This window comes from Betta splendens, chromosome 4 (genome assembly GCF_900634795.4).
Source record: "Betta splendens chromosome 4, fBetSpl5.4, whole genome shotgun sequence".
In the NCBI taxonomy this organism is placed as follows: Eukaryota; Metazoa; Chordata; class Actinopteri; order Anabantiformes; family Osphronemidae; genus Betta; species Betta splendens.
The window spans coordinates 10,372,897-10,387,766 of NC_040884.2; the positions used below are offsets into that span (position 1 = coordinate 10,372,897).

The window sequence follows — 14,870 nt, forward strand, 5'->3', positions numbered from 1 at the left end:
GTGCTCCTAGCTGACGGACGACAGGAGCTGCACACAAACCAGAAGTAACGTGTGTCACAGAGCAGTGTATGTTTTCTAGTATCAGCCCGACAGCGGGTTTTTAAATAGCCTTCCTCAACAACTCTCTAGTTTTCTATCAGAGATAAAGTTGAGCATGTGCCCACACGGTGGCCGAGTCTGGACTTGCCCTTATCTCTCAGTCTTTCGCCTCCTGTCTGCATGCTGGCTGTCAGTCGGCCACGCTCTGCCACCACCCCAAGGTCATTATACAGGGATCGCGCCAGCAGGAGGTCCCACGTGCGAGGCCGTTGTTGTCAGAGCCCATCTGGTGTCTTGTAACGCTCCCATGAAACCAGTAATGAAGCAGGTAGGAGGCAAAGCTACTTTTAGACCTCACTGCTTACCTAGGGTTTGCATACAACCCTAAATAAGAAGCTGCAGTGCAGATTTGGGGCATCTGTTCCCATAATGAGTGAGTGACTCGGCAGTTGGACGACTGGCGACAACGTGAGAAATCTTAACTCTGCGCTCAGATGAATCTAAACTGTTGTTGCATCCTGTTACTATGCAGGTTTGTCTGTACTTGGTCCTGGCATCAGTTAGTGCCGACACAGAGGAATGTGCTGGGGAGAAATCGCCTCTGAGGGCCTCTGATCTCATTATGCAAATACAAAGTTCAAGTCACGGCTGCTTTTGTTCACCACAATATGATTTATGATTTTCTTATTCAACCAAAGATGATGGCAGGACTGGGCTTAATGGCTCTGAAAGGCCGGCCGATTGTCTAGCTTGTTGCTAACCAGGTAAAAGGACGAGCGCCTGATGCTGTTGTCAGACATCTGTAATCAGTAATCACACGAGCAAAAGCATTTATTCCATCCCAGGAAAACAGGGACATACACGGCAAATTGAGATATTCACTTACCTGCTCAGTCTGTGGAACAAAAGCATTTCACTGGTGGTGTACAACAACACTGCACAATGAATTCACTGAGAGGAAGTGATTCAGCAACACAACCTGAATGATTACGAGTTAAAGCTAAATGATCTGGGGAAATAAAAAAAATTTGTGCACGGGAAAAATAGATTTGAACAAAGCGCTTGTCTACTTCACAGGAGATTTACCGGTGCCATTCACTTCCCACCCTGATATCCTCCTGTTCGTCCTCCTGCTTTGTAACAAAAGCCTTGTGTTTTGGTTTGTTACTGTAAAATATGTACATGTTGCCCTTTTGGAAAAGGCGGTCGCTGCACAAAGGAGCCTCCCGAGTTCAGCTTTTATAACCGGGAGGAAGGTTTATCAAATTAACATACACAATGTGGATACTGTTCTGGTGCCGCGTGAAGCGATGAGGAGGATATCAAAGCAGATAAGGAAAAGGAACGAAGCTGAGACTGTGATCAATATTTAATGGTCCAGACAGAAAACAAGCAAACTGGCCTGAATAACCAGTTGGTAACTAGATGATGAGGCAGAAACAGTGAAGACGCAAAGACAGTATGAGAAATACACAATAATGATGACATAGGAGTGAGAAACGTGTGTGTGGACTGATCACATCAACACGGATGAAGTTAGAGGAGATTCAGAAGGTTTGTTCTTTTCACTTGAATGCTAGTCAGGTGATTAGATTAAGGAGCATTTATGCCTGGTTATAAATAGAGTTATGGTCTGTTTGTTTTTTCACCTTTTTGACCTGTGATGGTTCAATGTCTTACCTCGGATCGGGGTACCCTCTGGAGGAGACACAAAAACGAAGACACAACATCAGTTTAGTTCAAGGTTAATGTTAGTAATGGTTAGAGGAGTTATTTGGGTTGAAAGGTGATTCACCGGATCTGGATTATCCAACTTTCTGGTAACGTCAACGATTGTTTGGTAGCAAACAAGCAAATGAAACAGTGCCTCCGATTGCTGGTATCACAAAGGAGCGAGGATGTTTAGGAGTCGTGCATTCCGTTGCGCTGCTGTTGCTATCGTCATTCCCACCACTTGCCTTGGGCGGATTAAGTGGGGAAACACTGTGCTCGGAGCGGTGGCGCCCTGGGGTCCTGGCAGCCATTTTATCAAGGCTGCAGCTTCGGCTGATGGAGCACGAGAGGTCTGACCCTGAGTCGACAGGGATCACGAGGCCTTTCCTGCTCAGTTGACCTTCAGTCAGAGCTCAGTGCAACAGTCAAGGGCGCCACTTATCTTGTACCGAGCGTCCAGGATAGTATGGACAAAAAACAGCTGATAGAGGACCGGAGCGTTCACTGAACTAGAATTTCTGGCTTTAGCTTCAGGGAACATCAGGTTAAATCAAACAGATTGAAGTTCTTATTTATCCTACATGTCATAAAGCTACTTAACTGTGACAGAGTCCCCACCTCGAGCTTCATCCCTTCTCCCCGGTCATCCAGTCTCCTGGCTGAGTAGGATGTTTGTCTATTCTTTGTTTACCGTCGGCCTGTATTGTGTTACATGCCTGACTGAAAGCCAAATGTCCCATTAGGGACGATAAAATATTGAGCTTAGCCTGTCAGTTGCTGGTGGGCATTTCAAACGTCGCCCGAGTTGTTGCTGCGATTTAAAAGACTTCCCTCACAGGCAGAGCTTTGGGTGTGGATGTAGGGGAGGCAGCTTAACTCCAACCCTCTCCCTCCTAAGTATTAAACTGTCCTCCAGCGCTTGGCTTTATCCCAGTTCTTGTTGTTTTCAAAGGGGGTTTTCCAAACTCTCTATTCTTTTATTACTTAATTTGTTCCATCATTTATCTCTCTCTTTTTGTCTCGGCCTTTCTCACAGTCCTTAAAGTCGGACACTCATGGCAACCACATGCCCTTGGCCGACCGCGGGGAGAGCCAACAGGGAGACAGGGTCCTACTTGGCACAGACAGCCTCGTAGGCATCAAGCGACGAGAGACACAGATGGCGAGTGATTCTTAACAGTCTGGCATTGGAAGGCAGTACCTGCGCGTGTGCAGAGGTTTTAGAATAGACCGTGAACAGGAGAAGCAGACGTGGTCTTGTATAACTATTAAGTTGTTATCCATGCTGGTGTTGCAGGTGTTCAGTAAATTCTGGATCTGGATGGAATTATAGGATCAATAAAGGTTTAAATTACAGGCGGGAGTTGGCACAGGTAGACTAATGCAGTCTAATACAAACAGCCTGCATTCCACGGAGTGGCTTTATTTTATTCAGCCTAACCTAACTGATAGAAAACCGCAGGCGCGTTCAGTTTAAAATTAAATCAAGAGAACCCGGTGTTTAAGATGTAAACAGGCTGAAGCTGTTTCAATCTCCTACAGTATATAGTACATCGAGAGCAGCGAGGATGGAATCTTCAGCACCTGCAGCTCTGTATATAAACGTGTCCTTTGTGATATCAGCGGTAGGAGGCAATCACTGAGTTTGAGTTCTGCCTGGTTGTGATGCACCTAGGTGGATTCTACCTAACACTATGCTTGCTACTAGTGGATTGCACTGTGCTTTAGTCAATACATGGGCCATATAGTACTAGTGTTAGGAGAATTACTATGAATGTAAACACTGAGTTGTAAAAGAAGCAAATATTATTCTAGATTATTTCTTTGACCAATCATTACTTACTTTTTAGTAACAGCGCACAATGTGCATATTTACACAGTGACAGTTTAGTCATTGGCAAACCAGGCAAAACAACAGTGACATTTCAATTATTTCTGCAATGATTTTGGAGATCACATAATCATAAGTAATCACAAGACAAAGGACGGTGGGGCTCTGGGAGGGTCGTGTTATTACACAGTTAGAGTTTGATTAGAGGCTGCAGGAAGCTACTTTATTTTGCTTTAGCGGAGATGAGTTTTAGTTGGGAGGTTACCAGTTAAAGGTTAGGGGAGGTTAAGGTCAACGTTAGGTTTAGGTAGGGTTAGGTTAATGTTAATGAAGCTGGTTTGTAAAAGGGAGGGCTGTCATGTGACAAAAGAAGGGCAAATTAATAAAGGTGGTTCATGAAAAACAAAACACAAATGGGAAATGTGATGTCAGGGTCACTGGCACTGTGAACTTTTAATAAAGCAGCACACAGAGATAAGAATCTGAATCGACAGAGGCCAGCCAGTATTCAATTACACTGACAGACCTACCTGTAACCTCGTGGCCATAAGCTCCTCTTCTAAGCTTTGGTCAGACAGGGGTTGATCAGATTAGGATCACAATGACCTAAATTTACCCCGATAGGCTGCTGACCTCCCCACATTATAAAATGTGGCATTATTTGCTCCGCAGGAACACCCCAGCTGTTTTAGTAAACCATCCTCCAAATATATTAAAAATATTATTGAAGGATGTCGTCTGGCCAGAGACAATCTGGCCAGAGATGTTGCCCATCTGCACGTGGAGCCGCGTGATTGGCTGACGAAGGCTGTCAGCCCTCCAGAGAGCATCTGGGTGACCTTCTCATCACTGCAGCCACCGGACTGATATCCTGGTGGTGTCACACCCAGATTTAGTGATTCTGGAACAACCACATTTGCAGAGGTCCCAGCCGCTCCCCGCAGAGCAGGCGCTGCGCCAGCAAATGCAAACATTTCCTTGCACTTAAGTTGCAGATTAAGTCCAACTGGACTCAGCACGATTCAGATTGGAATGTGCATAAATCTTTCTGGATAAGAGGAGTCATCCAATGTTAGGTCATGGTTTTCAACCTTTATAAACCTTTAAAAAGGACCCTAATCTTTATGCATACGCACTTCTCCACTTTCTCTCGTTGTCTCTTTGGCCTCTGGTTAATCTATTCTGGCTGACAAGGCCAACAAGGGCCTGGGATCTGCAGCCACAGGGACTTAGGGAGAAATGTCAAACCCTCCTCCACACCTACAGTAGCTCCTCAGGGGACTGTGCCGCAAATATCACTGCTTTGCCAACACAGCACGGGCTGGCACACGAGGAACCAGTCAGCCAGTCAGTCAGCTATGAAGCAAACAAGAGCCAGACCACTTCTCATCCTCCGTTTTTCCACCCATCTACGACCATCTACGAGAGAGGGCCCATCAGTCCCGAGCAGCCTCCACTAGAGATTGTCAGCAGCAATCTGATCAACAGCAGAATCTGAACAAATACTAAATATTAAAACCTTCAGAATCAAGATGGCCACTTGAAGTGATGAGGACATGTGAAGATGGCAGCCTTGAGGGCTCGCAAGTGCAGCCTTTTTTCTCATCAGCATAAATTCTGCCTTGCTGCTGAAGACTTTCCAGCAAAAGCACTACACGAAAAAGGCAAGACCCCTAAGCTAACATTACCTTACGAGAGCCTTGCTATTGAAACAAGGCAAAGTCATTTACTCTGCTGCCCTCCTTTATACACACACACCTTGAACAGTGAGAAAAAACATCAGCTCAAAGTGCCTGGGTATATGTTTGCAAGTAGTTCAAAAAGTCCGATGAAGCACAAAACGTGGCCTGACTTGAGCCCTCACTCCCTAACACAGGCGAACAAGCCTGAGCTGGAGATTTATAAGTTAGTGGGTATGTGTGCCAATTTGGCAAGAGAATAAAAATGCTCCAGAGAAAATATTTGGCCAAGACCAGAGGGTTGCCCCAGCCCAATAGTGAAATTGGAGGGGTCAGGTCTGCAGTGGTCCGGCAGTGGCCTTTAGCTGGAAAGAAATCAAACTTTCTTTAGGCCCTTTGGGTATTTGTTGCACATTCCAAAGGTATTTTTGGATGGCGAAGCTGTTTTTGTGAAGAAGGAGGTTGAGACATTTACGTCCGAGTATTAAAAAAAAGGTCCTCTCGTGTATTGGCTACATACTGCATCTAGCCAAGAATCCTAAAAACACTCACAGCCACGACAGCACAGAAATAACTATCCAGAATTCAAACAGAGTCCAATTATTTCCTCAAAGCCTGCTGTTGTGGAACACAGCAGAGAGAAGGCACCAGACGTGACAGGGGGCCTCAGCATTGTTATATTGTTGGGGAGAAGTACATGAAAGCTACTTCCAAGGTAACCTTGCAGAAGGTGCTTAAAAACCCAAACTGTCCAGTAAACTTGCTGTAGTACTGTAAAAGTGTGCTCTAACTCTACAGTTCATAAGTCTTACTATGCATATACTGTAAGCGCTAATGTGAAAAAGTTTACTGCCTAGAAATACTTGCTCAGCAAGAGTGCTGCTTTAAAGTAAACTCAGTATTTACCGATATTGCTGCAAGTTCCAGTGTTTGAGGATGAAAAAACACAGGAACGGGTGTAGGTGAAAGCAAAGAAAAGTTTGTGACTGAAAGAAACAACACACATAGATGAGGTGCGAAGGAGGACAAGCGCGAGGGAGAGCAGGGGATGCATGCGTTTTGGAGAGTGATTTAAATATGCCTTTGCTTGAAGGGGAGTGAGTGGGCTTGCTGGGCTTAGCAAGGCACTTACCAAAGGTTTCTGAAAATGATTAAGCAAAAGAAAAGTAAATAGAAAGAAGGGGGGAGAACAAGACAGTTGGTTTTAGGTTGAGTGACTGCCACAGTTCAGTAGTTTAGCTGAATGTTTGACTATTTACAGCTTCAAAGCTGAAGAATTAGTTTTTATTTTTCACTGTGAAAGTCTTTTTGGTGTCAGTTAGAAAATATCACAGATTTACCTTTTTTTAAGTTGCATTTTATTGCTTGGCTAATTGTATTTTTTCGGTTTTAGCTCGTGTTATGGGTCACAGTCAAATGAAATGTGTTGAAGACTGTGCAATGTGACTTGTGAGCTTCAGACACAAGCAAAGACAGAACACTTAAAACAGAACGACAGACACAGTGAAACAGCAGCTTGTTTCAGTTAAGACACACAAAGACAGTTCAGAAACCATGAAAGAATTAAAAACAAACAACAGACAACAGCTGGACTTTTTTGTCCATCATCAAAAGTGGCTGTAAAACTCACAACCACATGTTGACGAGGGGAAAAACTATGAATGATAATGAAATCAAATCGTTACCTTGGGAACCAAGGAAGTCAGGTATAGAAGGATAGAAAGTTAACACTTTGACAACCCATCCGGTAAAATTTCTTACATATCTTTAGCCTTCGGGGGATGCAGGTAAGAGGGCCTCTAATGTTAAAGTCAAATGTAAAATGCAAAAGTAAAAAAGTAAATTAGGGACATTTGAGGGATTCAACTTGACAGGGCTGTCTGGTAAAGTGTTTTTCTCCTTAAACAGTACGTTGACAGCCTGGCGCCCTCAGAGGAGGTCCCCGGACCCATTCCACCCAGGATGCGTGATTCTAGACAATTAATCCCCATATTATGGTTTACAATGTGAAAAGCCAAAGGTCCACCTTCAATCTGGAAATGTTTTTAAAAGTTAAACAAACATGTCTAAAATTAAAACCATGGTAGTTTGTATTCATGACCATATGGGGAAGGAACTCAATGGCACCAGAGAGAGGAGTCTACCCTGATTTACATCTGTAGCAACAAATCAAATTGAAGGCATTGGGTTTTTCCAATGGTGACAAATCATCGACCTAAAATATCTACCCCTTTCTGCCCGGGGCGACTCCGGGGCCTGAACTTAATTAGCTCTATAATTAGACTTGGCTTTACTGGGTCTCTCAGTGGGGTTTAATCAATGGGAGCAAGACAACATATCTGCCATTGAGTTATAACAGTACAGTGGGGGACCCTGTGCTCATTGTGTCTATGACACACTTCTGGGGATGCTGTGAATCATTTGACCTCATTAAGTAGTGCTACGCATTTAAACTGAATTCCAGTCTTTTCCAGATAGAAAAGTCTTTCTATCCATGGGTAGAAAGACTCGGCAATATCCACGTTTGATGCCTAGCTTACCTAGCAAAGTGCAGTTCAAAGAATATAAAATGTCAAGACAATTATTAACAGTTACCACTCAGTAATGCAGACACAAGTTGCAAAGCACCAACACGCCAATGTCAGCTGAAGCCAAAAACATCCTGGTGAGAGTTAGCATGGAGGAAGGAAGCAACGGGAGGAATGGGTCTCCTTACCTGAGCGAAGCTGTTTGATTCGCCCATTACTTGCACTGGGGTCAATGGGTAGGAAGTCTTTGTACCAGGTGATTTCTGGGTCCGGGTTGCCACTTGCGGCACACAGCATCGTGGCCGTCCGAGTGCGCTCCACCACTTTCAACTGAGGGCCCATGTCAATGTTAGGGAACCCTGGTGGCAGCAGATCCTCTGTGGAACAAAATATACAATAATCTTTCATCTTCGGGATAAAGACAAAAGCAGATTCTTAAAATCGTTTTTTATAATTGCCTTGTATTACTATGAAAATTTTAAATAGTAAGTAGTCCAGTATATACATATATAATATAGACAATATTCTTTGAATATAACTACAGTATCGTGCACAGTGATTCATCACTTATAGCCACATTTGAAATTGGAAAATGCTGAGCACAGATCCAAAGCATGCAGTTGTATCAGACACTGAATTATCTAAGGAGACTTTCTAATAGAAGTTTAGCCTTGACCACAAACATAAATGCACCTTGGGAATGTGAGATTCCACAGTAGCTGGCCATGGACCGGTGCATAAATAACCCAGCTGAGAAAATAGAGCTTGAATAAATATGTAAGTGCATTTCCGCCTGGCTTTCCTGAGGGGCTGAGCTCAGCCACTGGAGAGGTCCAGGAACAAAAGCCAAGTAAACCACGCAGGATGCTTTCTTCCACTTTCTTCCTCAGATAATGAGATTGCTTTCTAATTGTTAGCGAACCTGTGAGCAGATGCTCTCATTCACACTAATAACTGGCTTGTCCATTTAGGAACCATTATGCATGTCTTGTTTAAATGTCGTTATGGAAAACACTGTCCCCCTGCATGTGTTCTCCATTTAACAAGTTTTAAATACAAGTGGAAGATCGCTGAGAGAGGCAATAGACTGAAGTAATATTGGAAGAAGAGCTGGCGTCACTGACATCAGCCCAATTTGGGTTTACACAGAGCGGAGACACACAACCACCCTCAAATTTCAGCTTTTGCCTCTTAAACCAACACCAGGCCTCAATTACGCTAGCGAAGTCGAGTATTTATGTAGTTAGTAAGTTAACTGCACGGTGGATCAATTATAATGCTGTGTTCTTTATGGTCATTGTTCTCCAATTGCAGCCCCCCTCCTCCTTTGGGAAAATTAATCTTATGGGTCAAACTGCTTGACCTCTAGCCCTGCTCCAGCCAGAACAGTGACTCATTGTGAGATGATGAGAGGCGAGGGGGAAGCACCCAGAGCTGTGATATGCATCAGACGCCCAAGGCAGGTCAGAGAAGACTGAGTGAGTAGGATGCTGGCCAGTGGCACAGCAGAGGCCACTGTTCATCCTGAGAGCCACTGACCTTATTCCATTGTTCACTCTCTAACAATAAGACATAATGTCACACTACATTAAATTGATCATTAATTCAGATCTTAGTTTTGTTCCAGTATGTTTAGTTAAAAGGAAATAAAATTGTGGTTATTAGAAAACAATTGACTGATTAACAGAGCTCACACAAAGATCAAACTTAACAACAATTATTTCCTATTACAGTAACTCACCAAGAAGAAATGTGTTGATCTATGCACCTGAATATTCAAAGGAGTTGTATCGAGGTCACTCAGAGTCAGATTGGGAAATTAGGAACAGAAAAAGACGACGTGCAGATGTGGGAGAATGGAAGGAAGAACCAGAGGGTCTCAGTCAAGCGAGCTCAGCCAGGTTACCTCTAACTAAGGCTGACATCAGCAGAACATGATAAATATTTCAACGGCAGGTTCAAAGAAGTACACGCATTTACACCGTTTTAGGCTCCGTGCTGTATCCTCTCCATTGATTATTAATGATCATCCCTGTATAATCTCTTTATACCAGGTTCCCCTGAAGCTCACAAAAGCAATGGCAAGACTACATTTCACTCTGGAAACTTCAGAACAAGACAGAGTAATGTGTTCTCATAAACGGCCTCTTCTGTGTCATCAATGATCTATGTATAAGACGCTATAAAGGGTGCTACGCTCCCACAGCCCTCCAGCTCCTGCTGCCCGCTGGGGAGGGATATCTCCAAACGCCGGCTCTGGCTTGATCCTTGAGTGTTATCTGATGTGTTTCATGTCGCTGAGGCCTATCCAACGCCGCCTGCATGGCCTGAAAGCATGCACGGGCATTTGAAACTAATGAAATTAGGCAAGCGACAGAGGGAATGTGCCTGAAGGAGCCGGGGGGTACGAAGGTGGGCACACAAACAGCTTTACTGCAGCAGCAGCAGTAAACAAAAGGCAGACATGGTGGATTCTTGGAGAGCTCATGGTCTGGTTACAGCTGCTCTGACTCCATGCAGCACCTGCAGCCGTTGCTGGACAAATGTGCGCTTATTAGTTACTTCCCCGGCATCAGCGTCTGATACCATCATTCCCTCTGAGGCTCCGTTCGATAAAGGCCCTGCAAAAACTAAGTAGATCACTCATCGAGGGACTGTAACTTCAGGGTTATCCCAGCTGCGAAGGGGGGAGGAAGCCAATGACGTGGTGATAGTAGTAGCCCAGAACACCCAAAGGGCCTGTCTCTGTGACGGCACAGGAAAGGCTGCTATGATCTGCACTGGGTGACTCATCTTGACATGCTTAATGGAGGTAAACGACAATTTCACTGCTAATTTAGCCGCCGAGGTCAGCAGTGAACGCTCAGAGGGACGAGGCCGGAGCAGATCCCCCCCGCATCACTGGTGTCACACCCATCCATTTATTTTTAGAACAGTGCCGATGCTAAACATAAAATTAAATATATAAAGCATGTGAAAGTAACTGCTACCTAATAATTGCATTTAAAGGATATGGGAACGATACGTTAACTTGCGGCCTGTTGTTTGATGTTGAGCATTAAACTGGACGGACCGCTACACGCAACAGCTGCTTGGACCGGCGCGGCTGCACAGCTAAGCCTCCTTCTGACTCTCTTTGACCTTTGCCTCGGTTTGAGCTGGGCCATTCTCTTTGGCTTTTTGTGTTGGGCCGAGTGCCACCATTATCCATAATTGTCTTTCATTTTGCCTGGCCATTTAATATCATTACACAAGTGACAGGTGCAAAGCCTTTAATCAGACTGCGGTTAGCTTAGCCACCGCGCGCCTGTTAATCTGCCAACTCAGGCCTGCTGTTGCTCTCTATAATGCTAAGTGTGACCCCGTCCTTCAGACTCATTTTACTCTCCCGACTAATCCTATTTCTACTGACTTTTAACTAATAAAGGTCGGGTACAAACACACTGACACACATACTGTTTCTGTGAAGATGACCCTTGACCCCCAGTGATCTACCAGGCCGCACTAGCCCAGGCGTTATTAGCCGAGAACATAGGTTAGCAGGCTCGACTCTGTATTGACTTCTTCATGATAATTATACTGCAAGTCATCCATAATCATCTGCAGCAAAACTCTCTGACATCATGGTTCCAAAGCTGCTGGTTTCGAGCCCTCAATTATCTCACAGGATGCGAAGAGCTACGGCAGCTACAGGGAAAAAGAGCGATAAAACCCGAACGGCGGGGACCAAAATGAATGCTGTGGGGTGCGCCGCCGTCCCCCGCACCTATTACTATTATTATTTTCACTTACTGAAATGATTTAATTTCATCAGCTGTGTAATCAGGTTAACTGATTACCCAGCGCCACAGCAGAGACACAGACTTTAAGCAGGTTTGTGCATTAATGCCACAGAGGGAACGGCGGAGAGCAAAGCAGGAGCTGGAGAGGGAACACGGAGGAAGAGGACGGAGCATACTGATGGCACGGGCTGCTTCAGACGCATCGATACAGAATCAACAAATTGATGTTTTAACTAATGGGAGGAACCAGCTGCTCAGACTCCAGCGTCCTGCTCAGCACACACCACGTCCAGACAGAGAACAGTGGCCTCGTTAAGCAGGAGCCTGTAGTACTGCTTGAGCCTTATACAATTACCAGATTTTCTAATATGTTTACACAATATGTTTTATCACTAGCTGGTTCAGATCCCAGTCCAAGCCTTCTGGATTAGGCACCACAGGTCCTCAGGTATTTCCTTGTCGTACAAAGATTATGATTTATGCCAGCGCCGACAAGGTTCCAGCTCAAACATGAACTACATATTCGACTGAAACTAAAAACCTTTCATACCCAGTGTCCATATAAGCCCAGCTACAAGAAACACTAAATCAAAGTACTTTTAAGACCATGATTTTATATTCATGTCGTAAAAGAGCCTGAAAGAGCTGATTGAAAATAAAATGAAAGCAGGGGAAAAGCAGGTCGTTTAAGGCAAAGCACACACAATCTTGATGCGTTTGTCATTTGTAATTATAAGTTGTGGATTACGAAGGATAGTTTACATTTAAATTTATGTATACTGTACACACTACACAATACAACCAAAGAAAGCGGTTCAGGGACATGCACTAGATTCAAACAATACAATATAATAGTATAAAGTATTAAGGACGCAAAGGGAACAGTGACACAGAAACATCCAGAGACAGAGAAGAATAGCAACACAGGAGAAATCTAATCACAGTGTCTCTGTCCCCAGCACCGATGGCCCTCTCTGGATAGCCATCTCAGCTGAATAATGGTTATTATACAGCCAGCACTCAACCTCTTCCCCTCTGCTCGGTTCCCGAAAAGACGCCTAACATCCCATTGGTATTCTCCACGCGGAACACATGCAGCCACCAAGGGCAACATTTACATCCACGTCTCCAAAAATACAACCTGAGAGAAACCAGATGAAAGAAAGGGCAGAGAAGTGACAAATGAAGAGAGAGAGGGGGGGGGGGGGCACTGGGTATTTGTTGGGTCAGCTTTCGGACTACAAATAAACCATCTAGTTGCTTTTTTTTCTTAGGCTTCTATGTTCATTGCTGGCAAGCAGTTTTCTTTTGAGTTTAAGGTGAACAATGGTTGACTGTGTGCTCTGCTGGGTCTCTGAGGCCGATGGAAAACACTGTGTTGTAAACATTGTCCCCAATGCAAGCTCATGTTTTATTAATGCAGATAGCAACAAAATGTCCAGTAAAAGGTGAGAGGTTTTTATTTTCTCTGCGCAGCTGCTGGTGGTTGCATTAAACTGGACATGAGGATGAATGGCTGAAGGGCTAAAATGTGAATGAGACTGAGGAGAAGAAACTGACTGACACCACAGCACCTTTAATCCTCAACTAACTCCTTATTAGGCCACGTTTATGAAGCGAACGCTGGCACTGAACTGAACAGCAGGAAGAGAGCAGGCCTGTTAAAGACAGAAGCAGCCAATGGAAGGATATTCTGAGGAAGAGCCACAACAGTAAAAGGACCAGCACCAGTACATATTCAATTCAACGCCTTATTTACAGAACATTGATTCAAAATATATCTACAGTATTCAATCTGCATTGAAAATGCTTTCTAACACTCTTCTTTCTTTCTCTCATTTAAAATTTGAGACGCTGCAACCCAGGAGTCCGGCCTATGAGAGTAAAAAGTACCGGACAGGCTGCTTCCCTGATGCACTGAGCCACCATGATAGACACAAGTCAGACAAGAGAGAGAAATAATTGCCAGTGGCAGCTCCAAGGATCCCTTGGCTGCAAAGAAAGAGGTGGATAAAAAAAAATCATAAAAGGGAGGAAAAATGTGTTTATCCGTCTCAGCTGGTGGAAGTTTATCGAGTTCCCTCTCTCCCCCTCTGACCCCCCCCCCCTCTCTCGTCAGACTCCTGAGGCGTCTGGGGTAAGACAGGCGAACTCCAGGAGAGACAAGAGATGAGGCCGGGGCCATTAAAGGAAGTGCCTCAGCGCAGAGGAACATCAACCAGGTCTAGATCAGTGGTGTGTGTGTGTGTGTGTGTGTGTGTGTGTGTGTGTGTGTGTGTGTGTGTGTGTGTGTGTGTGTGTGTGTGTGTGTGTGTGTGTGTGTGGCAGGGATGCTGTACTGTACCAGCCTTAGAATATAGACTTCCCCTGTTGTTTAATCGTTGAATGTAGTGTTTAGGTTCAGCTACTGAAGGCAGAATGTCTGCCTCACTCCTCTGAACACGCCTGAAGGCACCGTGGACTGAAACATTCTGTGGATAATTGCTTGTGTGACCTGCTAATTGACAGCGTGTTCTTATGAAAGCGACGCTAGAAATGTTCAGAACAACCTGGTAACATTAAGTCTTCAAGCTTCAAATAAATAACTAAAAACGACAAGATGAATGCTTTACATGACATTTATTTTATACAATTTGTGTGTTTGTTTACTGTATGTCCAACCCAGCAACTACTCTAGGGCCCAAAACAACCATGGAGTAAGAGATTTGAATGGATGCACGCTGCTGTTCCTGCCAGGGCAACAAATCCAACACAAAGCCTCAAAACAAAGACGGACAATAATTGCAAAAGGATTTGGAGGGAGGCGGATCGTTGGGGGCGGGCTGAGCTAGATCATTGACTTGCCGGGTCATTAGCTTGGTGCATACTCGCTTAATGTCGATGTGAGATGTGAGCACGACAAGCAGACATGGCGTTGAGGGTCACAGGGGCCGCGGGCCGGCACCGGGGCCAGAACGCTGGGAGCTTTGGGTAAATAAGTCACCGACCGAAGGCGGAGGCTGTGGGCAGAATGCTGATAAGAGGAGCAGCGAGGAACGCCGGCATGAGAAGTGAACAGAGGAGCAGAGCTGCAAATTCACCATCACCACTTCCTGCTCCGATGCAACATGTGACCGACGTGTGTGGTCACACGTTCTCTGCTCTGAAAGCACACACTTAAAATAAAAAGAAAAACACGTGCTGCACGTAGAATAACATAAAAAAAGTCCTGTCAGTCAGAGAAACCCGGGGAATTTTTTAAAACGACGGTTGCAAAAGAATTTGGGAGTATGGGATGTGGTGTTGCCCTTTAAGGGCC

The 14,870-nt window shown here is 44.7% G+C and overlaps 1 protein-coding gene across 12 annotated transcripts in view; it reads right to left on the minus strand.

The window, feature by feature from the left end:
* ptprsa (protein tyrosine phosphatase receptor type Sa) overlaps positions 1-14,870 on the minus strand; it is a 162,580-nt gene that overhangs the window by 62,902 nt on the left and 84,808 nt on the right. For all 12 annotated transcript variants that reach the window (XM_029146056.3, XM_055508384.1, XM_055508386.1 and 9 more), the window contains one exon: positions 7,979-8,167. In XM_029146056.3, the coding sequence (XP_029001889.1) occupies positions 7,979-8,167 (189 nt within the window). The remainder of the gene's footprint in view (positions 1-7,978; positions 8,168-14,870) is intronic.